Source organism: Procambarus clarkii, chromosome 3 (genome assembly GCF_040958095.1).
Source record: "Procambarus clarkii isolate CNS0578487 chromosome 3, FALCON_Pclarkii_2.0, whole genome shotgun sequence".
Taxonomy (NCBI): domain Eukaryota; kingdom Metazoa; phylum Arthropoda; class Malacostraca; order Decapoda; family Cambaridae; genus Procambarus; species Procambarus clarkii.
The window spans coordinates 16,444,926-16,472,055 of NC_091152.1; the positions used below are offsets into that span (position 1 = coordinate 16,444,926).

General features: G+C 40.2%; 1 protein-coding gene across 1 annotated transcript; it reads right to left on the reverse strand.

Moving 5' to 3' along the window:
* Nucleotides 1–338: 338 nt before the first annotated feature.
* Nucleotides 339–22,754, reverse strand: LOC123760881 (lysosomal aspartic protease). The gene is made up of 9 exons (XM_045746680.2): nucleotides 22,562–22,754; nucleotides 18,899–19,025; nucleotides 17,692–17,815; nucleotides 10,470–10,588; nucleotides 8,349–8,548; nucleotides 8,027–8,149; nucleotides 5,367–5,484; nucleotides 4,897–5,025; nucleotides 339–1,477 (listed from the first exon to the last, which is right to left on the reverse strand). The coding sequence occupies exons 1-9, from the start codon at nucleotides 22,615–22,617 to the stop codon at nucleotides 1,316–1,318; spliced, it is 1,158 nt and encodes a 385-aa protein (XP_045602636.2). The 5' UTR covers nucleotides 22,618–22,754; the 3' UTR covers nucleotides 339–1,315.
* Nucleotides 22,755–27,130: the final 4,376 nt, after the last annotated feature.

The following is a 27,130-nucleotide window of genomic DNA, read 5'->3' on the forward strand; positions in this document are numbered from 1 at the left end:
AGTATCAACACAGGACAGAACACGAAACAATGGATATAAATTGGATAAGTTTAGATTTAGGAAAGACTTGGGTAAATACTGGTTCAGTAACAGGGTTGTTGATTTGTGGAACCAATTGCCGCGTAACATTGTGGAGGTGGGGTCCCTCGATTGTTTCAAGCACGGGTTGGACAAGTATATGAGTGGGATTGGGTGGTTATAGAATGGGAGCTGCCTCGTGTGGGCCAATAGGCCTTCTGCAGTTACCTTTGTTCTTATGTTCTTATGTAATGTGAACATTATTATTTGTACTGTTTTTATTATTATTTTTTGTACTGGACAGGAGAATAAAAACAAGCTTTATACCACATAATTTATGAATAAAAGGTAAGGTATCTTATGGCTTACATTACAATACCATATGGGATTTTAATGTTACAAGTTACAGCTATGAACATTGTTATAATAAATGTAACATGCAAACAGCATAACCTCTAAATTGAAGCAAAATGCAAATAGAATTATCAATTGTTTCAATTTACATCCCTATTCATTTCCATAACTAATACATACACCTGTGCAATATTAATTTTACACCAAAAGCACAATACTGTAAACTTGGCCTTTCTTCAACTCGTGTATGTTTAATGTTCATGGTGGTAAATTTACTGAAATACATGTGGTAAAGACATTATTCTGGCTGTACTGCAAATGTGCTGTACAGTACTAACTAGGTATTCGTGTGAACACGAAGATATCTTTATGCACTGAGGTTACACAAATCACTTCATATATGCCTTTAAATATTTTTCAAGCTACATACTGGCAAGGCAAAAAAAAATGCAAGAGAAAAACTCACTCAGGAGGGGGGGGTTCATCATGTCAAGTAACACGTTTACTTCTAATCAAGCTTACATACAGCATGTGTGAACCACTGGTCCCTCAAAACACCTACTCTACTGTCAAAAATGCACCTGAAATTTTAGGTCAACAAATGTAAAAGTAACCAATAAGATTTACTTCCCTTTTGTTTAATGAGTAACTTCTTCACACTAGCAATCTTTAAACAAATTCATATTTTTGTTTCAACTAAACTAGGTTTTTGTGAAACTTCACAATTACTAACACACTGCAATCAGTTCACATCACTGAACACTACACCCATTATAAGATCATTACCAATCCACGCATTCACTGCACAAGCAACTATCATGCTTGTAATGATAGTAAATCATTGTAAATCATTGTACATTATAAAGCATGTAAATCCTAGAATATAAATATGCTGAACTTCAATGTTTAGCTGTCACAGTTCTTCATCCAATCCATTTCACATCTATTTGACTTCAGCAAAACCAACTCGATTATTTCCAAGGTCAAATTCCGTGTAGAAGCGACCAATGAAGACGTCTCCGAGAATCCAAAGTGGTCCCATTGGAGGCGGTACATCAAGGCCAATAAACCCAGACAGGCACGTCACCTGACCAAACTGGCTCACCTGCGAAGAACACAAATTAGTCGTCAAAACGTGTGTTAAAAACTGCACATCTGAATTTATGTAAAATTCTAGCAACAAAAATTTTTCATTTATTTATTTATTTATATATAGAGTATATACAAGAAGGTACACTGGGTTTATGAGAGTACAATACTGTACATAGCATTGATGATTTTACATTCTTGTAAAGTCACTAACACGCATAGCATTTCGGGCAGGTCCTTAACCTAACAGATAATTTAAGTAGGTAATTTCTAGCAAAATTGAGAAATGTTAACAGTTACAAAGCAAGAAAATTTGAAGAACATTAGTAGGTACATTATAGTAAAATTTGAGGATTATCAACAGGTACATTGTAGCATAATTTGAGGCTTATTTCTAGGTATAATGAAGTAAAATATGCGTTCAATATAACAACCATGATACAAGACGATAGCGGTGATTACAATGGTGAAGTTGAATGGCTTAGGCACATATATTGGAGGAGTGGGTAGCACAAGACAGTTTTAGGCACTAGGTAGGAAACTATGAGGAAGATATTAGATATTTTTTGGTTTTATTTTTGAATAAAACGTAGGTTGGACAGCTCTTCAATTCGTTAGGGAGTGAGTTCCGTAGACTAGGATTCCTTTATTTGCATAGCGTATTTACAAAGATTTAGTTTGACTCTGGGAATATGAAAAATTTATTTTTTGGTATGGTGATTATAGGGTTCTATTACATCTGTCAAGGAAGAGTTTCAGAACAGGATTTGCATTTAAGAATACGGTTTTGTCAATGTAAATGGCACAAGAAAATGTATCTTGAGGTTATCTTGAGATGATTTCGGGACTTTTTTTTTTTTTTAGTGTCCCCGCGGCCAGGTCCTCGACCAGGCCTATGTATGGAGTATGTTACATTATAGTGAGCATATCCCCTTTGCTCATTCTCTCCTCTGAGAAATTAAGTTCTGCTAACCTGTCTTAATAGATCGGCTCTCAATTCTAGTAATAGTCTAGTTAACATTTGTACTTAAACTTGTTATGCTCTCAAGGTGCAGATTCCATGTCCAGACTGCACACCCAAGTAATGGTACAGTATAGCACAGGCTACATATATGGTAGTCAGAGCCTCATTTGTTTGGGCTTTTAAATGCTGTTCTCGTGTTCACAAACTTTCATGCCACCTACATCCTGTTTACATATGCATTTGTTGTTAACATTACCATTCACTTGTGTATATTCCTTCTGGTGTTTGTAGTAGTTAGGTAAGTAAGTAATTATCAAAAGAAGGTACCACACCGGGAAGGCTATGTAGCAGTATCGAATGTGCGGAATAATCAGAGGGCGCTAAATATCACCAAGGATGCCAATACAAGAACAGAAACGCATAAGGCGAACGATATCAAAAGAATCCAATTCAACCAGAATTCTATCGAGAGACAAGTAACCGCGAGGGACGGTCAGAAAACGAGACATGCTCGTCCTGGAAGTCAGGACACTCCACAAGGATATGTATGACTGTAAGAGGGACAATACAATTTGGACAACAAGGAGCAGGGCGGCGCTCCATTAAGTGACCGTGAGTTAAGTGTGTGTGGCCAATACGCAACCTCACCAGAGCCGTTTCCCATCGCCGGTTACGGTGGTAGGAGGAAGGCTATGAGGACACACACTACCCTTAAGAGTACGCAGTTTGTTACCAGTAACAGAAGACCAACAACCCTGCCAACGGGTAAGGATGGAGAAATAACTGGGTAAAAGTCGGAATAAGGAATACCTTTACTTGAGATTGGAAATTCCTTAGGAGGTGAATATCAAGCCAGAAATTTATCTGGATTTGATGTTTGTGGATCAAGATGGCTTCTATGAATTATTTCAGTGCATTTTACTTGTTGACCACTTGTACAGCATATTTAATTAGTTAAGATTTTTTAGCATTTCCTGCTTCCACAGATATCATCAGATATCTTATACCAGGACAAGACATCTTGTCCTATTTTCGCTCACTAAAGAGGCTGTCCTTGTTAATCCTTTTGGTTATAGCAATTTAATAGTGATGGTGCCGAGTGTAGTGGTGACTGCTTGCATTTGTGGGTGTGGTGGTGGTAGTAAGGTGGTTATAAACTGGTTTAGGTTGTGTATATCGTGTGTGATAATGGAGAGGGGAGAAAGGGGAGAGAGGAGAGAAAGGGGAAGAGGGGAGAGAAGGCAGGGAGACCATGTCATGCTCATCAAGGTCCCTCTAGGTCAACTATTTACCCAACTCCCAGGCACCTGTTTACAGCAAGTCAACAGAGGCATAAAGTGACAAGACAGGTGTCCAGACACCTGTGCGGTTTATTAAACACTTAAGAGCCATACAAATTTGATGACAAAACTGGTCATCAACCAGTTTAAGATAAAAACGAAGCACTACCTTATAAATTCCCTGTAATCTACCTTACCCCTCTGTTGTCAACCCATGTCTTTCTTTTTTTTTTAAACAACACAGTTTGAATGTAATTGTCTGTAATAATTTGTAATTGTATTTGTGCTGCTTTTTCAGCCATGTTCCCCCCTTTTTTACCTCTATTTTTATTTGTTCTCAACACATTTTATTCTTTATACCCATTAGTATTAAGCTTTAGTCATTAATGTTTTTCCTGCCCGAACGCTTTGCGTAATAGTGGCTTTAGGCATTGTATGTACTAGCTCTATCTATTAATCCAACAAACTTTGTAAAATCTCTTGTATGTATGTATGTACCTTCCATAAATAAACATTTATTTATTTATTATTATTTATATTTTGAAGCAAATCTGCACATCACATTATGAGATTGTGACTAAAGACTGACATAACATGGAGTTAATCCTACTACAAAATTTAATTATTAGTGCAACAATGAATGTACATGGAATAGTACATTCTTATATTATGTTTCTGGAAATTTGTTTCATAAATCAACAACCCTATTTCCAAACCAGGTCTTTCCTTAAAACTAAAAATTTCCCCAATTAATATCCCTTGCAGCGTGTTCTATTTTGTGTAGGTATATTTAAAACCTTATTTATATGCCCTTGTATACAGGCGATGAGTCACAATAACGTGGCTGAAGTATGTTGACCAGACCACACACTAGAAGTCGAAGGGACGACGACGTTTCGGTCCGTCCTGGACCATTCTCAAGTCGTCCCTTCATTTTCTAGTGTGTGGATTGGTCAACATACTTCAGCCACATTATTGTGACATACCCAGTATCCCCATTTGTAAACCTGTGTCCCCATTTATTTCCACCATACAAAAAATATGCAAGATTCAAGCCAATATGTAAACAATGTCAACTTATATTACACAAACTACACTTTGGTGAAAAGTCTCGGAAAACTGCTAGTATGCATACCTGGAGACACTTCAATAAGCATGAATAAATGACTAGATACTTGTCTTCACACTCACCCTGAGAATGTAGTCTTTACCCTCCAGTGTGAAAGGCTTTCCCTGCAGAACAAACGAAATCGTGGGCAAATTAGGGATCATATTGCAGTCCACCGACCACTCCCCACCCATAATGGGCTTGGCACCAATCTGAAAGTCAAGTTTTAAACATTATTTAATATTCCTTATGTCTAACAAACTGATATAATATCTATCAATTGTCATTACCACAAGGGTCTGATTAAATTGGTTATTGCTGGCTTCTTTTAATAGGCCGCTATAGTTTAATTGGCATTGATAGAGAACAAATACCAGTGAAGTAGCAGACAGGAACAAGCATGCGATACTTGTTCTTTAAATGTATTTAAACAAAGTTGGAAACTTTTAACATCAAAAGCATGTTTGATATTATGCGCATAAAACCTAAGGTTAAAGTTGGCCACAAGTTTGATAGAACTGTGGAATCACAGTATGAAAAGGTTGAAAATTACCTTTTTATTGATTAGTCGAGCCTCTTCGGCAGGAGCGGCAATGAGAGAGGTTCCCGTGTCGGCAATGGCTTCACACCCACCCTGGCAGAATGGCACGGTAGTCCCATTCATCTGCAGCCTGCCAAGTTATAAAGCATCCACTTGTATATTATGCACAGCCAAATAAAACACCCTAGCCAACAGATACAGGAATACAATCTCCAATTCACAAAGGATATTTTGCAAGAAAATTATAATTAATAAACATTCAAACTATCCAATAGCTTCCTAGGGTTAGGAAGTAAAGGGCATGTATGCACTTTTACCAATACTGTACAGTATTTATATTCCTCACCACTCGCACCCAACACACTACCCGTATTCCTCACTACTCGCATCCCAGCCCATCTTAACAAGAGTTCACATCATCAAATTGATATACTAAGCTGCCCAGACCTAACCTAACCAAGAACCCACAAATAGAAAATGGGACATCCTGTTAATTTTGCGAGCCACTAACTCAATACATCTTACTGCACTTTGACGGTGGGGATTATTACAGTATATCAAAATACAATGTGTTGCGAGACAATGGATTGCATACCCAATATTACCCCCCCCCCCTGTTCCTCACCATTCACACCCTACCCACCACACACTGGGCACCTGACAGCTGGGTGGACAGCGCTTCGGATTCGTAGTCCTGAGGTTCCGGGTTCGATCCCCGGTGGAGGCGGAGACAAATGGGCAAAATGTTTCTTTCACCCTGATGCCCCTGTTGCCTAGCAGTAAATAGGTACCTGGGAGTTAGCTCCTATGGGCTGCTTCCTGGGGATGGAGGCCTGGTCGAGGACAGGGCCGCAGGGACACTAAGTCCCAAAATCTCAAGATACTCAAAATACCCACAACCCCCACCCCCATTTCTCACCACTCGCATTCACCACACTAACCCCTGCTCCTATTTGAGGCTATTGTAGCCCAAATCAACAGGGAATCCTGGGAGGCTGAATGAAGATTTCAGGGAATTCTTTGGCACTGTCTGGCCAAAGAAGTACTGAAGACACATTTAGCCAGAGGTGGAGTTCAGAGAACTCCGTAAGAGACGGCCGTGCAAAAAGGGCCAGGAACCTGGGCTGAATGTGTCACAAGGAGCCAGCAGAATAAACACAGTCCACAAATTTCACCAATCTGGCCAACACATGGGAAGAGCTGAAATGAAAAAGAGGGGATAAAGGAAGTCTCATTGATCCCAATCTAAACAATGTTCACCACAAATGCTATACATGTAACACGTACACAGTGGACAGCGCTCCAGACTCATGGACCTAGGGACTGGGGTTTGATCCCCCAGCACCACCGGAAAAACAAATGCGCAGTTTCCTTCACCCTGATGCACCTGTTACCTAGCAGTAAATAGGTACCTCAGAGTTAGACAGCTGCTACGGGCTGCTTCCTGGAGATGTGTGTGTAGGAAAAAAAAATAAATAGTAATTAGCAACAGTTGATTGACAGTTGAGAGGCGGGCCGAAACATCAGAGCTCAACCCCCGCAAGCACAACTAGGTGAATATACATGAAAGGGAGCTGCATATGCAGTATTAGCAACCAATAAAGGTTGCTAAGGATAAGGGATAAGAGATTCACTCGAGGACATGCAAGCATCATGCAGATCCCGTACACCACATATTATGTCGAAATCAGAAAAACGATAAGAAGCCATCCATGACATAGGGACACACTAATTGTAGACTTGATTGAGGACTAAGCCCCTAATAATCCAAAAATGAGCCCATCTTAAGAGCGTCCCCCCACACAAGAAAAGGAAGCAGCAAGGGCTCTCTCTGGTAAGGCAATGGAACAGCAATGTGCAATCACAGTCAAGCAAAATGGTTTAAGTCCCATAGGAGGGGGCTGTGGTTAAGCAACCTCCACTGTTGTGAACGCCCCTCATTGTGATATGGACCAACAGCAGGCGCGGGGACCACAATCCCTGGCGAGTGTGGCGAGAGCCGAACTCAAACCACCGACACATCCGACTTAAAAGGTGAACAACTGCAGCGAGGGAAGAGCAGCATGCCACAGGGCCAACCCTGAAAATCCTGAAGAGGAAAACGACTCAAAATTTTCTGGAAAGCCCAAGAAGGCCTTGGTAGTGAAGATGATTACAGTGATGACTTGTCATTAGTAGTTTATATTGTTACGACTTGTCATGAGTAGTTTATATTGTTACAGTGTTGAAGTACATTATCTTGACAATGAAGATGGTTACAATGGGAAAAACAGTAAGGAAGATGGTTACATTAAATAAAAAAAAAAAAATAAAAATAAAATAAAAAAATAAAAAAAAAAAAGGTAGGGAAGATCATTAGTGATGAAACTAATATTTAGTGAAAAGATGGAGTGCCTCCAGGTGCAGAATGAAGGAAGGAAACAAAAAGGGAATGAGAAGAAGAGAGGGAGTGATCCTTGGGGAAAAAAGATGGAGTGCCTCCAGGTGCAGAATGAAGGAAGGAAACAAAAAGGGAATGAGAAGAAGAGAGGGAGTGATCCTTGGGGAAAAAAGATGGAGTAGGAGGATAGAGAGGAAAGGGGAAGGGGTAGTGAGGAAGGGGGAATCGAGACAGGCCAGCTAGGTCCCCCCCACCCCCCCTAGAACCTCACAAATTATTAAACAGAACTTACCCATCCATTTTAAACTGCCAGTAGCCTTTGCGATCCACAGGCAGATAGGTGAAGTCTCCCGTGTAGTACTGTGGGTCCGAACCTCCGAAGATGAGCTCACCTCCATCAGGAGCAGATGGGTCCCTTGGGTAAAAATGTAGAATTTTACTGAGAATTTACCTTTGATTAAACATACCGAATGCAAAATACATTCATATTCTTAATAGTTCACATTTGCAATCAATTTTATCAACATTTTAAACAGAAAATCTATCTTGTTATGCTACAACTCCTTACCCCCACCCCATTTTTTTTTAATAATTACAAAAATATTTCATATTACCTGTTAAGATAAAAGCTGAAAACTGGAGCTGTAATCAACTTCTGCTTGACCATGTTGTAGAAGACCGGTACAACGCCATCCACAGCAATATTGTCATAGGCCATGCCAAGAATACCGTCAAATTTGGCAGCAACGAAAGCCAAACCCGGTTCACTTAAGGCTTCTGCAAATGTCTGCTGTTGTACAATCAACGAACCAATCTGCGAAATTAAATATTTATAATCGAAACCCATACACACATTTGAGCATAGGTTCAACTATGTATTTCTTATAAAGCCATCACTATGGTCACCTCGTCAAGCAAGTTAACAGATTTAACAGTTTTAATAAGCAAGGAATAAAAACATGTTAAATCTGGCCAACCGTCCAGAGATCATCTCAGCCAACAATCCCCATAACTAAACAATGCCCTGCCCTTATGTTTTTTTGTTTTTTTTCAATTTACATGACAAAAAATGTTGCCAGTACTTCAATGTATTTTTTACACCAATATTTAGATCATTTGCAAATATATCCAATTTTTTTTATAACTGGTAAATAATGAGGAATGGTTAAATACTTATAAACGTGTATATTCCGGGATACCACGCATAAACTACTATGCACGTACCATCTTCCATTCATCTTTAGGCCGAGACAATTTCCAACAGTGACAAAATTCAAAAATTTTAATCTAAAACATTATTTTGGAAACTTGAAATTAAGAGTTACCATTTTAGGCATCACCGAGTGTGGTCCCGAGAGAGTGAACATTTACTGCCAGTGCACATCCAGATCACTAGTGTTAATGAGAACAAGTGTTCTTAAGGCTTGTCAAACCATGCTAGGTATAGGAAACGTAGATGTTTATCTCAATGTTTGGTAATATGTTTATTGTTTGTGATGTGTTTATATGTATGTATTAACACAATGTACTGAACGGGGTGAGAATAGCTTGAGCTACCTCATCCCTTTGTGTGTATTTTACCTCAATAAACTTATTTCAATTTCAATGCTAGGTATGCCATTATTTATCACGGCAAATTTACGTACCCGATTTTTTCAGGGAAACCCAATGGTCTTCAGACAGTGTATTACCCGATCATAGGCATTCTAATTTGTCGGTGTATCACAAATGTACCACGGTAAGGGTTAAAGGAAGGAAAGCAACCATCAATTTAAAGGTTTTACAGTTAACGTCAAGAGAGCAAATATTGATGCAGCATCCTATACTTCCTAAACAACCTCAATCTCACACACCCGTCCTAGTTAAAAAAAAAAAAAAAAAACCTGGAACACCAGAATGTCATACACCACCAAACTTACAAAGCTACAATGGTAGACATGCAAATTACCCAAAACTAGAATTTTACCTAAATTTTTAAGTTTAATTTCAACAGATTTAAAAGTATTTCTATGGTATTTCTAAAAGTATTTCCCACCGCTGCCACTATAGATTTCATACGTCAGGCTGCGAGCAGCCGCGTCTAACAGCCTGGTTGATCAGTCCAGCAACCAGGAGGCCTGGTCGACGACCGGGCCGCGGGGACGCTAAGCCCCGGAAGCACCTCAAGGTATGGCTTTTGACTGGAGAGAAACTGCACAAATCTGCCTAATACAAGGGAAAAAAACGTTATCAGGGAAAAGCGCATAGTCATATAGCACTTGGAAGGGATTAAGATAAGAATTTGGGATGGGACGGAGGAACGGAATGGTGTCCAACCACTTGGACGGTCGGGACTGGATGGCGACCTGCATGAAGCAAGGCGGTCCCTCTACCATCCATGAGGAGCCGGTCGGCCGAGCGGACAGCACGCTGGACTGTGATCCTGTGGTCCCGGGTTCGATCCCGGGCGCCGGCAAGAAACAATGGGCAGAGTTCCTTTCACCCTATGCCCCTGTTACCTAGCAGTAAAATAGGTACCTGGGTATCAGTCAGCTGTCACGGGCTGCTTCCTGGGGGGTGGAGGCCTGGTCTAGGACCGGGCCGCGGGGACACTAAAGCCCCGAAATCATCTCAAGATAACCTCCAGTCCAAGTGGTTGGGCTGCCTAACACCTGCACTTGGGAGGCAGGAGGCACGGGGAGGGGGGGGGGGGGGATTAAAAGTACAGACTACGTACACGAATACAAACAACTTACCTCTACATTATCTGTAGACAAATAACCAGAGAGAGAACCAGAGCCGTAGTGGATGGCAAACTCCGTTCCATTTTTCTTGAATGTTGAAGACTTCCGTGAATCGTACTTGTTGTGAAGCACTGAAGGAAAAGGTCGGTTTATATAGTTAAGAGGAAGCATGAGTAAAATTATATTACACACACACACACACACACACACACACACACACACACACACACACACACACACACACACACTGTTAGGCAAGGAAGTAAAAGAGATGTATGCCAAATTCTACATAAAATACAAAGAAGGTACAATAAAATATACAAAAACAAAGATGCAAAACCAGAAAACCGGATTTGTTTAACAAATTGTGAGGTGATAGAAGAAAAGAGGAGAAAATGGGCCCAACATAGGAGGACGCCTAACCCTCAAACATACCACCACTACAAACAAGAAACTAGTACACAGCCGTGAGGAGAGAGGCAGAAAGGAACTTTGAGAAAAGGGTAGTGGACATAAAACAGATCCAGGCCTTTCCTATAAATTCATTAAAACCAAACTGCATATAGAGGATAAAATCCAGAGATTCAGAATGGGGAACAGGTTCACCGAGGATGAAACTGTAAAACTAAATGAACAGTTCTAAAGTGCATTTATGCAAAATGTGGTTTTAGAACCAGACAATGCCAACTCCAGTATATGCTATTGAACAGTGTCACTAGATGAAGTGGAAATTTTACTCGAGGGACTAGGAAGAAATACAATTCTTTGACCAAATAGTGTTTCACCTTGGCTACTGAGAAAATGTGCAATGGAGCTAAGCATGCCACTTCAACTGATATTCCAGATATTTTGTACGCTGGAATCTCAGCAAGTATTTGGAAAAAGGCAAACAGGTCCACTCTTCAAAAATGGTTGCAAAGCAGACCCTCTAAATTATAGACCTATATCATTAACAAGCATGGTAGTCAAAACACTGGAAAAAAATAGTTAAAAGCCAAATGGGTTGAACACCTAGAGAGTAATGATGTAACAGACGATATGGTTTTTGCCAGGAAGATCTTGTAAAACAAATCATCTTAAGTGTTCATGATAGAGCCACAGAAATTTTAGACCAAAGAGATGGTTGGGTCGATTGCATCTATCTGGACCTAAAAAAGACTTGACAATCCCACACAAGATATTTTGGAAATGAACATGCTTGAGGGGTGACAGGGCAAATGTTGACATGGATGAAAAAATTTTTTGACAGATTAGGGCAGTAATTAGAGGCATTGTATTTGACTGGAGGAGTGCTACTAAAGGAGTACCATGGGGTTCATGTTTGTTAATAATGTTACGCTACTAGGGAAGATAAACAGACGATTGTCATGCCCCTCAAATGGACCTAAATAAAATAAATGTTTGGAGCACGATGTGGCAAATGGAATTCAATGTGAATAAATGCTATGTTATGGAATAGGCTCAAATAGACCAAACAACCTACAAATTATGTGAAAACGCCTTAAACAACTAACATATCTAGAGGTGGTTTTTGGATAGTAGACTCGCCAGAGGAACATACAGGACATACATGAAAGTGCAGCATATGCTCCTCACATATGCTGCACTTTCCAATTTTAGAATCACTTTTTTACATGGATAGTGGAATACTAAAACGGTTCATGACCCGTGTGAGACCAAAATTGGAATATATAGCAGCTGTAGTGCGCCCCATCTCTCAAGAAGCATGTCAATAAACTGGAAAAGTGCAAAAGGCATGCTACAAAATGGCTTCCAGAACTGAAAAACAAAAGTTATGAACAGAAGCCAAAGGCATTAAATATGAAAAAAAAGGCAATATGATCACTTTACAAAATAATAACAGGAATAAATCAAACTGACAGGAATTCGTGAAACCAGAAACCTCGAGACCAAGAGGTCATAGATTTAAGCTAAGGAAACAAAAGTGTCAACATAACAAAGTTTTCTTTTGCAGAGTGGTAGACGAGTTGGAATAAACTTAAGCGATTATGTGGTGGAGGCCAAAAACGTCAGTACTGTAGTTTCAAGAGTGTTACATGACAGTGCTGGTAAGACGGGACACACCATGAGCATAGCTCTCATCCTTTTACTGTACAAGGGTAATTATGCACTCAAGTATGTTAGGCGTGTATCAAGGTTCCCCGAGGTCAAACTACTGACCCTCCCCATGATGCAACCCCTAAACAGTTGACCAACTCCTGGTTATAGTACCTACAGCTAGGTGAAGAAGCATTAGATGAACGGAAACGTTTCCAATCATTTGTTCCGCTCGGGATTCCCAACTGTAAGTCAAGAACGAACCCAACTGTACTACTGTACTGAGACCCCCTCAATGAATAAGAATTCTAAGGCAAATTATTCACAAACATTAGTGGACAAAGTGTACAGCAATATAATAATTTAACAATTGCAAAGAAATTACCAAGAAATTGGTCAATGATAAATACAGTGGGTTTCATGATGGAAGACGGCTGTCTTCATTAAACATTTTCAACATCTCTTTGCGCACCAAATAGCCATTTATACCCAATTTACTAATTAAACATCAGGTGATTACAAACCCAAATGAAATTTAAATCAAAATATGTACAAATTTCTGAACATTTTTTCTAAGATTTTCCTTATAGCAAATAATACAACATTTCAACAAACTGACCATCTACCTGCTGGTGAACTAGTGTTCTACTCCTGTACACATTACCCTATGGCCAGCCTTCAATGGCGACTGCCTAGTCTACGAGGTTCTCTTAATAGCCTCAAGGTTCTTTTAGTCATCACAGCCAGGTTGATCCAGTACACCCAGTAGAAAGTTATCCAATTCCCTCTTAAAGGAGCACAAATAAGCCACAGTATGTTGCCCAGACCACACACTAGAGAGTGAAGGGACGACGACGTTTCGACTTGAGAATGGTCCAGGACGGACCCAAACGTCGTCATCCCTTCACCTTCTAGTGTGTGGTCTGGTCAACATACTTTTGCCACGTTATTGTGACTCATCACCTGCAAGCCACAGTATATCATATACTAGCTTATCTATGATGCAAGTGAAGCCATTACCACTTAGTGTATCTATGAAGTATGCAACATTTATATTTGAGGCATAAGAAAGGCAGTGTTGGAGAAAATATGAAGCACAAGCAAGGAAATGAAACCAAATAGGAAAGAACGTTCCATTACAAGAACTATATGGATATAAACAACATGGCTTTGGTTGCACTGCAGTGTGGTTAGAAAATACATTAACTTCATTACAAATTTCCACAACACTATAGATTTACTTGCATCACGAACTTTATGCCAATATTCTACTTAAAATATGAGGCATGTAAATTGTGCAGCATTTCAAAGTCAAAATTAGACAAGTCTATATATAATTCTACACCTCAGTTACTTTAAATATAAGATCAAGCATTTACTGTACTTGATAAAGTAGTGAATCCTCGATGAAACGGACAAATTTTTACCAAACCAGTTCCGTTTCATCAAGGCCTTTAGGCAAATCCGATTTCTGCTATTACAAACTTTAAAACATTTTTTTGTACATGTATGCATGCATATGTAACAAACTACAGAAGTAATGAGACTACTGTGTTTTTGTGTTCAACTCTTGAGACACCTGCTGGGGTGTGACAACTGCAAATTCAGGTCCTTCATCCCAATGGTGTTGAATAACAAAGCACATTATTGCATCATTCTAATTGTTCCTGCAATTTTGCTGACAATCCCCTGCTGACAGGGGAGCCGGTCGGCCGAGCGGACAGCACGCTTGACTCTTGATCCTGTGGTCCTGGGTTCGATACCAGGCGCCGGCGAGGAACAATGGACAGAGTTTCCTTCACCCTATGCCCCTGTTACCTAGCAGTAAAATAGGTACCTGGGTGTTAGTCAGCTGTCACGGGCTGCTTCCTGGGGGTGGAGGCCTGGTCGAGGACCGGGCCGCGGGGACACTAAAGCCCCAAAATCATCTCAAGATGATGATCCCATTCCATTCACCCGAGCTCTAGGGACTCGAACCATGGACCCCACGTGTGAGAAGCCGAAGCTCTTATCGACTGAACTATTGATTTGTTTATTTCCACAAAAGTGGGGATGACATTTTGCTAACAATATATGGGTTTAATTTAAAAACCCAGGGTTAATTTTAACTATACAGCATAATCATTAAACTTGACTAAACCTTCATCAAGTTGCTGTCCATGAATGATTTGCAAGTGGGCACTTTTTTCATGTTATTCTAATCAACTGGATGATTATAATTTTGAGTACAAACAATATATATATTCATGGGGAAGGGAACTATCAGGGGGGAAAGTGCCAAGCCATGATGACTATATAGCACTTGGAAGGGGTCAGGATAAGGATTTGGGATGGGACGGAGGGAAAGGAATGGTGCCCAACCACTTTAACAGTCTGGGATTGAACGCCGACCTGCATGAAGCGAGACTGTCGCTCTACCGTTCGACCCAAGTGGTTGGGTCGTTGAGTACAAACAGTGCATGTAGGAGGGAGGCCCTGACCAGAGAGGGGTGGTCGGAGACCGGGCCGCGGGGCCGTTAACACCCGGAAGCTACACAAGGTAACCACAAGGTTAGATAGACAGATTCCCGACATGTCCAATTGCTAAAATGTTGCATAATCCTTTTTTGTACGGTCTTTTCCAGTTTCTCTCGTGTACAGTACTAACTGGTTCTTTGTTACTCCTCATTCTTGCGAGTCCCTTGATATGCTGACAGACTTCTGTTAACACGAGTCAGTCCTCTGCTCTTGTACCCCCCAAACCCCATCCCCACAAAAATAAGTACATGTATTGGAGGTTTCGGCTGAAATTTAAGATGCCAATAACAAAACTGGGCTGATATCACCGATACATCAGTACACTTCTATTGGAAACAATACTATTCAGGCATTGAACATTGAGGAAGAAAAATGCAATCTTATAAAGCCTTGGTTTTTCCTACAAACAAGCTATTGTTTAGTGTTTTAGTAAAATAACCTTCGAATGTTTAAATCAGTAATGGTTTAACAATGAACTAGGGTCTCTCCAAATCAGACAAAATGTAGAATACCATATGGCAAAAGCAACTTTTATGGCTTCACACGCAAGAGTATGAAAGTCGATACCTGAGGTGTGGGGTGGACATCGTGTATTGATTTTCACGCTCTGTCACCTTACAGTCATATTTGCTTTTATTTTTAGCTAACATTGACAATTTTTTTTTTTTTTAAGAGTAATGTTAACTAAATTATACTTGTAATTATTTCTATAGGCTTAATCTCGAGCAGTATTAAAACTAGTAAAATTTGCACTGAAGTCAGGTGTGCATTTTTAGCAGTGATTGCTGTAAAACTTTGAAAAGGAAACAACGTTATGCTTGCCGCTGTATTGCTCACGACAAATTTGCATACGGCTCCAGTGTGATGTCACGAACAGTTGTGGAAGGATAGTTAGGAAACTTTCATAAAAGTTTGCCAATGTTTAGAGAAAGATCTACATTAAATTTATTTTGTAGATAACATTTTGCCTGTAAGAACTTAAATCACATCTTTAGGGATTTGATACAACTAAAGGTAAATAGTTATTGGCCAAGTCTCTCATGGTAACACTATTATTGTGTACACTGATGCTGTTCAATTTAAGACTTTGCAACCATTTTATCCAAAAAGTTTCTTTACAAGTATATAAATAAACCAAAAAATTTGTACTTTTCATATACTGTACAGTATATTAATCAAATTCGTAAGAATTATATTGCAAGCATGAGAAGGGAGTTAACACTTACATCCTTAACATATGTAAGTTACATATGTAAGTTAACACTTCCATACCCTCCTCAATGTTCTACCCATGGTGCTCACACCAACACAAGATAGTTTTTAACTACCCCACAACATTAGTTAAATGTTGTGAATTTAAAACTCGCAAGTACCAGGTTTCTAATCAATGCCCGAGGCCACCAGTAAACATCTGCATGTTGAGAGAGGGGGAAAAAAAAGAGGAAGGTAGCCCACCGTGCTCACATCTAGCTAGTTTGGAGTACGGGGCTGTACCACCCAACAGTGTGGCTTTATCATGAATACTGTGTCACTCGCATACGACAAAACCAACAATGTGCAGATGATAAAGTCACAATAACATGGCAGAAAAAATTATGTCCAAACAACAACTAACAAGATGGAAAAGCGATGAAGTTTTGGTCCATCCTAAACCATTTTCAAGTCTTGTCAAGTTGATAATGGTCCAGGACGGACAGACACGTCGTCGTTTCTCCATCTTCCAAGTTGTTGCTTGGTCATCAAAACCAACCATCAACGTGTTATGATCATTTGCCGGTTGCCTATAGTGGTCATCCTAGAGCAAGATACGTGGTAGGATTATTATTGTTAAAAAGATTCGCTACCTGGAACAAAACGTTCCAAGTAGCACGGGCTATGGTGAGCCCGTAGCGCAATGAGCGCTTTGAAGGCTTCAACAGAGTTACTGTAATACTGCGGATCTTTATTCAAATCCTGAAGTCAATTTAGCTTATTTCCTTACTCCATTCATCTTAGTGCAACAACAGCATCAATAAATGAGGATCAGTACTTAAATCTATCGCTGAATTGAAGAGGAAACTTGCGAAGTTTGTACCGAGTTACTGAATCATCCCCTCAGACATGGAAATCCACCAAGAAATGCTGGCACCAAACAAGGCTGTGGAAGAACACTTCTAACTGTACATAGGTAATCCATATTAATCATATTTAAATGGGAACAAATTAGAGTTAAGAGTGCAAAAGAAGCTGAAGTAACAGTTAAAAAGGCCATCCCCCCTAAAAGCAACACCATATATGAAATATACAAAAATTCTAACATTGAAAAATTCCAAATTTTTCTCAATGTCATCACCATATATATATATACTCGCCATCTTTGTCACCTTGACATTGGCAAAATAACCAACCTGCAAATCTTGTACAATAAACAAGGTTTTAAAAACATTGTGGGAAAGCGATTTTACCTTCAGGGCGAGAGAAATCTGCACCATTTCAGTGGTCAGGGAAGATGATGAAACCTTACCTTATACTTTATCCTTCATCTTAACAATCAAGTGCTCAGATGCTCAATTACCACCGATTAACCAATTCCTCAATAGTTTCAATTCCATATAAGCATAAAGTTACAGGCTGAAACCCAACTGTTCAGCAATTTTATTAAATGAAAGTTGGTACTTACAACATGCAATGTTTGTGTAGTGACACTGCTTGGAAGGTACCCACAGGTTGGAAGATCCAGTGTCGAACACCACTCTGAAGGACTGTGGAGGAGTGCCAATGGAAATGGCACCATAGTACTGTGCCTAAAATATATACGAAAAATAAACATTAAGAGCCACATTTGTTTACATATACAGATAAAGTACATATAAGCTACCTACTAATATTTTCATGCTGATCTATTAATTGTTGTTAAAAATTACATGTTTTTACAAAAATACACATGGTATACAAAATGTACATGTTTTCACATAAAATTACAAAAATTGCCTCCAAGACATGAATTCTTCCCAATGAGTTGCCAGGACATACAGTGCAATACCATAACTGACTATGCCACACAGTAAATGCTGGACATGTCTTAAACTTGCATTGGGATATAAGGGGAGCAATTCCTGACTAACAGCACTGATCTCTTTGCCATTATTTTTTTTTTAGACAAATACTACTACAGTTGTGTAGTATTTGTCGAAACACTATAATAATCAAAACTCGGTATACCTTATCAAAACTAACCAGCCAGGGATCAATTGGGAGCCTGAACAACTATTTTTTTTGTCTTGCAAGATTGATGGGCTATAGAAGCTTGAGAGGTTATCGAGATAATTTTAGGGCTTAGCGTCCCCCCAGGCCGTTTTTGTTACAACCCCCCCCCCTTCCCCCCCACAGGAAGCAGCCCATAACTAACTCCTAGGTACCTATTTACTGCTAGGTAACAGGGGGCGAGCATCAGGGTGAAAGAAACTATGCCCATTTGTTTCCGCCTCCACCGGGGATCGAACCCGGAACCTCAGGACTATGAATCCGAAGCGCTGTCCACCCAGCCGTCAGACGTCTAGCACAAAGAATAAAACTAAAGAAAATTGGGTTGGCAAATATTAACAAATAGCATACCAAAATGAATCGGGGAACCAATGGCTTGAGTCCTAGCCAGACATAGGGCAAGGCTGTGTCCCCACACACACCTATCCAGTCACAGGCGAGAGACAATCATTCTTACCCTGTGACTGGCAGGGTGCACACCATCTACTGTAAAGTACCTTAACTTTATTCAAACATGAACAAATATACAATAGCATACAATAATTCATCTTCAATTTTATGATTAAATAGCTATTATTGAATTCCATAATTCCAAAAGTGTCAAACATTATTTAAAAACTTACATCCATATAGTTTGATAAAGGTTCTGGCATGCGCACATTATTTCCCCATTTTCTATGTATTTGGCGAATAGGGGTGTCAACTTCACGCAATGCATGACGTGCAGACTTGAATTTCTGAAGAGTAATCCTGCAATAAAATTAATTTTATATTTACTGTATTAATAAATAATATTTGAGGCTATAGCACTATAAACATAAGCAAAAAATAAATTAATGTAATGAAATGCCCCTTTCTGATAACTCCTTGGTGCTTGCTACCTGGCAAGCTCTGCCTATTCAATCCACATCAGGCCCTTGTGAATCATAAGAAAATGGGGTTGACCATGGGCTAACTTCAGGGAGCCGGTCAGCCGAGCGGACAGCACGCTGGACTTGTGATCCTGTGATCCCGGGCGCTGGTGAGAAACAATGGGCAGAGTTTCTTTCACCCTATGCCCCTGTTACCTAGCAGTAAAATAGGTACCTGGGTGTTAGTCAGCTGTCACGGGCTGCTTCCTGGGGGTGGAGACCTGGTCGAAGACCGGGCTGCGGGGACACTAAAGCCCCGAAATCATCTCAAGATTACCTCAAGATAACCACATTGACACCAAGTTGTAAACCATGAAAACGGAAAAATCTGGTCTGTAGAGCAGCAGCCGCCTGATAAACACTTCCCCAGGAGGTGGCTCATCCAAAATAGACCTCCTCCCCAATGACCACAATCATTGGTTTCCAGGTGGAAAGTATTCCCCACCCAACAGGCAGCATGATGGAAGCAGTAAGAAAAGCCATCTAAACAGAAGCACATCCATTAAACTCGCCCCAGTGATGGCAGAATTGAAGAGCTGGATGTTCATATAAACCCTCCAAAAGCTGCAAAGAGCATTCGAGGTCCTCGAGGAATAAAGTAGGCACACTAGGCACAAGAGCGGCATACCAAAAATTACTAACACTGAAAACAGTTTATGGAATGATTTAGCGACTAAGGACAAGTGGTGCACCATAGAATGAGCAAGCAAACTACCTGTGCTATTAAATGAACAAATCCCCAAGGGATCCCCAAATCCCCAAGGGCCGTGATGAGGGTTCGAACCTACGTCCGAGAGGATCCCAGATGCTGCTTTAATTGATTGAGCTACGATATGGCAAGAAGAATTGCAACCGGGAAATCATCCCGATTTACCAATGGATCCTGCAGTCTCTCCGAGACACAAACCAGGGTTTTACGCAATTCCCCCCATGCACTCGAGCTACGTCACCTGTGTTGTGACGTAGTGCTATTCGTGAACAATCAGACTACCCCAACCTCAAGGCCTCAGAAATGGCCATTAGGGTTAAAAGAAAAATGGAGTTAATGGAGTTAAAAGCATTATGTACCGCAAAGGGCAAAGCACCTTTCACAGGAAGGTGCTTTGCCCTTTGCGGTGCTGGAGATTTGTCCAGCATCTCTGACAGCTGCAACCCCCCCTCCCCCCCACATACACACTGAATTCAGCTCTGGCCAAACAAGAGCAGCAACAGAAACTCTAGAGCAGCACCTAGAGACAAAAACTCTAGGCTTACTCTATATAAATCAAACAGTTAATCCAAGTCCAGGCAAGAAGTAAGGCACAAATACATATGCAGCAATACTAAAATACACAAGTAAATGGCCTCCCTTCGCAAGACAAGGAAAGTCCAGAGCTAATGCTAATGCCCGAAACGCTATGTGTACTCGTGGCTGTACAAGAATGTAAGAACTCTTGCATATATATATAAAAAAAAAAAAAAAAAGTGGATGAAGCTTGTTACTATAAACGACTACAAAGTCCAGGGTTCCAAGCACTGCTCTACAAAGCTGGGAGTCAAAGGGACAACCAGGGCAGGAAGACAGCATAACGGCACATTCCGAAGTTTCGCATTAGGTATATGAATGAAAATTTAAGGCTGGAAATCGAGAGGGAAGGTGTTCAGCCTCTAGTGGTGCATGGGTGTAACTAAATTGTGAATTGCTTCACCACCGAGTGGTTTGAGTTTTCGCCATCTTTTATGATTTGTTTACTTTGCAGTAATCTGTTTTGATTCATCCAACTTTCTGACAGCCTTTCTTGGATAGTGACTTACAATCCTCTGTCTTGTGCACCCTGTGCCAGCAAGCACCAAGGAGCCACCATGAAGCCTTCCCAGAAAAGTTCATATTGTAGCAGAATATTATAAACATGACATTACAGTACTTGATACATTTTTTTATAAATCCCTTGTAATGCACAGTATTCTGACCAAATCTTGATATGTTTCCTATATCGAGGGTATACTATAAGTGTATTATACTTTTAAACTTTTGTTCTCAATCCTGACTGTGTATGGAATGCCTGAGGGCAGTGTTTTGCCGCTGGTACTGAAGGCCCATCAGGAGGGTCAAAAACCATCAAAAACCGGCAAGTGAGAGCTGGGAAACCTTTAGCGTTGGGATGCCGAGAAGAACATCTGGTGGTTCATTGAAGAGCTCATATACCTTGCTAAACTTTGGCCCCCTATGAAGTATTTTATAAATCTCCTCCATGGAGAATATTTCCTGCCATAGCTGAACATACAGCTTGTCATTCTGCTCCTTTTGTAGGGTCAGGTAAGGACCGCTACCTATGTACAGACCAGTCAGCACAACACGGATTATGAAGGCTTTTCACAAGCCTTTCATCCTCTCAAACTTGAAGAAAATATGAGAAATGCACCCAACCATTTCTGTCCCACCCGGGATTCGAACCCCAGAATTCTCAATTGTGGGTCTAGAATGAACCGAACTGTGCTACTGGAACCCTACACGTACCCATCATCAGTAGCCTAACACCGAGAAATAGGGTTACCGAGATATTCTAGTAAAATGGTAGAAGGTCGGCCTTTAGCACTGGTTGCCCCAGTTACAGGGAGGCTTATTCAGCACACCTGGCAAAGCCTTGTCTAAGCTTCCCTGCTTCTCATTGTCACATATACCACAACTATCACTAAATTAAGTCATTATAATCATATTGGGCTATCTTACTTTTTTTTGTTAAAAGTTAATGCCTCTGACAAAACTAGCTTCTATTTATTGGAAGAATGGGCGACACGCACGTGGGGCCCACCGACAAGCCGCCGGCTTCCTGTCTTTCACCGAGGCCACTAGTGTCAGCGACTCAAGTAAACTCGGGTAAACTCAGTGGGTACCGAGCAGCAGGTCACAGGGTCAGGCCGGAGTGACCTCACCCTTGGCTAGGGGTCAGAGGTCACTCCCCCAGGATCAATTACCGCGGTAAGACGGAAGTGTTTGGGCAACATTCCTTACACCTGATGCTTCTGTTCACCTAGAGTCGAATTCGTAGGGTCATGTTAGGGGGGTAAAGAGGACCTGAATAAGCTCGATATAATATAATATATGATATAGAGGTACAAAATATAGGCATTTCAGTGACGCTATTTCCCTTACTTTTTAAGCGATTTAACTTTATAAAGAGTTAAAGGGAAGAGATGTTTGTCCCTTTAATTCACGTGTTATCATTTTGACCTTTAACTACTAAGGTCATAGAGTTACATTAGTGTGCATACAGCCCCCCAGGAGGAGGGGGGGACACATGGAGGGCCAGTTACCACCACAATACACACACACACAACCCACCACAAAGACACCATATAATGCTAAAATACGAGACGAGACGAGACGTCCCTTACCTGGGTAGCTGTGCAGCAGCCAGGGCCACCACGGCCGCAATAATTAACACCCTCATGGCTGTAGGAGCAGCAGCAGTAACAGCAGGAGCAGCAGTGTAGCACCTCCAGCAGCAGCAGCAGCAGCAGCAGACTATAGTGAGGGCCCCTACAGGTGTCCGGTCCGGGGGCCCCCCATCAACCGGTCATGTGACGGGCCCTGCACCGAGCATCACCACATATAATGACTCACTCAACTCATTATTATCATTATCATTATTAACAGGATTGTGTATGTACAGAAATATGGCGGTTCCCTACTCAATGGCATTTAAGTTTTTCCTGCCCGAAACGCTTTGCGTAATAGTGGCTTTAGGCATTGTATGTACTAGCTCTATCTATAAATCCATCATTCTTTGTAAAATCTCTTGTATGTATGTACATTACCTAAATAAACATTTATTTATTTATTTAATTATGTTAATCCCTTCCCACAGATCTCTTAAACTCCCTCCTTCCAATTATCCTCCTCTTATAATCACCTTCAGTGATTATAAGTGCTTAATTGCACACTAGTTTCTCTATCAGCTATCTCACCCTGTCAGAGTAAAAGAGACACATGTATGTGAATGCATGTGTGTGTGTATATATGTATATGTACGTATATGTGTGTGTGCGTATGTATATGTATGTGTATAAAGTACATATGGAAGCTGAAGTCCTCCTCATCACATTTAGCCCAATATTATCATGGCTTGCTGCAGGCATCTTTCACCAGGTTAATAATTAAATGCATGAATATGTATTGTATTTATTTATTTGTAAACAAGAAGGTATACATTGGGTTTTGTGGGAGTAAATAATTAATATTGTTCTTACATTTTTGCAAGGGCACTATAACAGTAAGTTTCGCAGGACAGTAAAGCGTTGCGTTTTCAGACAAGAATAAGAAGAAATTTACAGACACACACACATATATACATACAATATGTCACAGTCTCCGTGGTGTAGTGGTAAGACACTCGCCTGGCGTTCCGCGAGCGCTATGTCATGGGTTCGTATCCTGGCCGGGGAGGATTTACTGGGCGCAATTCCTTAACTGTAGCCTCTGTTTAACGCAACAGTAAAATGTGTACTTGGATGAAAAAACGATTCTTCGCGGCAGGGGATCGTATTCCAGGGACCATAGGATTAAGGACTTGCCCGAAACGCTACGCGTACTAGTGGCTGTACAAGAATGTAACAACTCTTGTATATATCTCAAAAAAAAAAAAAAAAAAAAAAAAAAAAAAAAAAAAAAAAAAAAAAAAAAAATACATAAAATGTATTTACAGGGAGGGGGCCTGTAAATACATGATTGGGCTAAAAGTAGCGAATTGGGCTACTTTTGACAACCCTGGCGCTACACTTTTTTTTAATAAAATAAATAAATAAAATTTGACCAATAAATAATAAAGACCAATAAATTTTGAATTTGAATTTTGAATAACCGCAGATCTGCCACAGACCGGGCCCTTGGGGACGTTGATCCTCGGAACCTTCGGAAAAAAACCCAGCCACAAGGCAAGGTAATCCTCCCCAGGGGTGATAGATTTCCCTAACCTTAAGTGCTATTAATATTTCATCCCAGGTAATATATCTTTGCAAGCAGCCCATCCTCCTGAAATGAGAGTACCTCACTGTGTGATGGAATATACCAAATACACACAGAGATCACAATAGCGTGATGCATCAAATGAACAAATCCATAAGGGCCGTGACGTGGGTTCAAACCTATGTCCGAGAGGGTCGTAGGTTCGATGTTGAATATACCAATATTTTATGTGTATGGAAGAAAACGCGCGCATAGAGTGGGGGGTACCTGTTTATTTACTAATAATAATAATAAATAATAAATATTATTATTATTATATATTGTATCATAGCAATATGGAAGTTGTAGTGAAGGACCTGGTGACTCTAGTGGGAGCCCTGAGGACAGAGTTGGACTCTCTGCGGGAGGAGGTGCGTCAGCTTAAAAAACAACGAGAAGTAACGAAGGAGGAGACCAGCAGTAAAGGGACCTCGTCTTGGAGAGTTGTGAAAGACAGGGGCCTTAAGAAGACTTTGATAAAGCCGCCTTCAAACGCCATAGCAACTTCAAATTCATTTGCCGTTTTGGAGGACGAGTGCTGTGGAGAGACTGTGGATCGCGCAAAAGGGAAAGCAACGAAGAGAAAGGAAGCGCAGGCCCCTCAGAAAGTAAAGGAAGTACCTAAGCAAACATTAGTTGTGGGAGATTCCCAGATAAGGTATTTGGATAGAACGTTTTGTGCTAGAGATAGGGGGAACAGGTTAAGGGTTTGCTATCCCGGAGCTGGCATTGGTGATATTATAAACAACATGAATGATATTATGGCTGGTAATGGGAACAATCCCATTATTTGCATTAGCGTGGGAGGAAATGATGTTGGTCGAGTCAGGAGTGAGGAACTGATTCAGAGGTATAAAACAGCCATAGAGTTAGTTAGGAGCAAGGGAGGAATCCCGATCATATGTGGCATTCTTCCAAGAAAGGGAGTGGGAAATGAATGGATATCGAGGGCACTTGGTGTCAATTGCCGGCTGGAAAGATATTGCAAATCAAATGCAATATCTTTCATAGACAACTGGGAACACTTCTATGGAAGAAATGAAATGTATGCTCGTGATGGGGTGCATCTATCGAGAGCTGGGGTTGTTGCTGTTGCGAACTCGCTAGAAGAAGTGGTTAGAGGTGTTTGTTTGGGTTTAAACTGTTAGTAGATAGAGGTATGGGAATTGATTTGGAGGAAGGAGGTAATAAAAGTATGTGTTTGTGGGAGAAAGGAATTGGCAAAACGATCAGGGAAAGAGAAGGTCCGCAAAATAACAATTCACTTAGGGTATATTACACTAACAGTAGAAGTCTAAGAAATAAAATTAACGAATTAAATGCTCTTGTCTTCACAGAAAAAATAGATATTATTGCACTTACCGAAACGTGGATGAATGTAGAAAATAGAGAACTATTAGCTGAATATCAAATATATGGATTTAAACTATTTCACACGGATAGATATATTAGACGAGGAGGTGGAGTAGCCATATATGTTAGGGACAATTTGAAATGTAGTCTCAAAGAGGGAATCAAAACAGAGCCACACACAGAAACTATTTGGATTGAATTAAACGAAAAAGCTAATAATATTATAATAGGAGTAATATATAGGCCACCAAATTTAGACAGAATGGAAGCAAAGCATCTATGGGATGAAATATCTAGAGCATCTAGATCTAACAGTATTTATGTCATGGGTGACTTTAATTTTAGCGGAATAAACTGGTTGAACAAAACAGGGAATAGTGAAGCAGAAGATTTTCTAGAATTAATTGACGATTGCTTTCTTACGCAACACATTAAGGAACCAACACGGGAAAATAATATTTTAGATTTAGTGTTAACTAACAGGGAAACGCAAATTAATGACATCGAAATAGGGAGTGAGCTAGGGAGCAGTGATCACAAAGAAATCAGATTTAGCATAGAATGGAATAGACCAGTAGGAGAAAATTCTGTTAAAGTGCCAGATTTTCGAAAAGCTGATTTTAATAGCCTAAGAAATTTTTTGGGTCAAATTGATTGGAAAGGCTTGGGTATGGGGTGTGGGCCGGTCTTGGAGCGAGACATGAACCCAGCGATAGGTGACTTAAATGGGGATTTCGATGTGGATTCAATATATAACTTATTTAAGAATATTCTAAACAAAGCACAGGAACGTAGTATACCATACAAATTGAATAGATCGTATACTAATGACCCAAAGTGGATAACAAAGAATTTGAAGAACCTTATAGGTAAAAAGAGAGCTTGGTACAAAAGGATTAAAAATGGGGAGGTCACTTTAGAACAGGAATTCGTACAACTGGTTAGAAATGTTAAAAAAGAGATAAGGAAAGCAAAAAGAAACTATGAAGTTCGCATAGCAGGGCAAGCAAAGACAAATCCTAAAGGGTTTTTTCAGTTATATCGTACTAAGACTAGGGAAAGGATAGGTCCATTAAAAACTGAGACAGGTCAAATAACAGATAGTGATGAAGAGATGAGTAGTATTTTTAATAAATATTTTGTATCTGTATTTACTAAAGAGGAACTTAACAATATGCCTTCAGCCGAACAAGTCTATGTGGGTGGGGACGAGGACAGGTTGACGAGTTTAGCAGTTACCAGGGAGGATGTTCTTAAACAAATAGTAAAACTCAAACCAAACAAATCCCCAGGGCCGGATGAAGTGTTTGCTAGGGTGCTTAAACAATGCAAAGAGGAGCTTTGTGACCCACTGTCAACCATATTTAATAAATCAATAGAGTCAGGCAGAGTGCCAGAGTTTTGGAAAGTTGCTAATGTGATACCAGTTTTTAAGAAAGGAGATAGATCACTTGCGTCTAACTATCGACCAATTAGCCTAACGTCTATTGTGGGAAAGTTACTCGAATCTATAATAGCAAATAAAATTCGTCTTCATCTTGAAAAACATAAATTAATAATTGAGTCGCAACATGGTTTTATAAATGGCCGTTCATGTTTAACAAATT

Bases quoted from the DNA above. Each gene is read 5' to 3' on its own strand.
- LOC123760881 (XM_045746680.2), bottom strand. From the start codon at position 22,617: ATGAGGGTGTTAATTATTGCGGCCGTGGTGGCCCTGGCTGCTGCACAG. The intron at 8,549-10,469 runs GTAAGTTGTTTG...TTAATTTCGCAG, and splicing joins TGTCTACAGATAATGTAGAG to ATTGGTTCGTTGATTGTACA. The intron at 1,478-4,896 runs GTGAGTGTGAAG...TGTTCTTCGCAG, and splicing joins GTAAAGACTACATTCTCAGG to GTGAGCCAGTTTGGTCAGGT.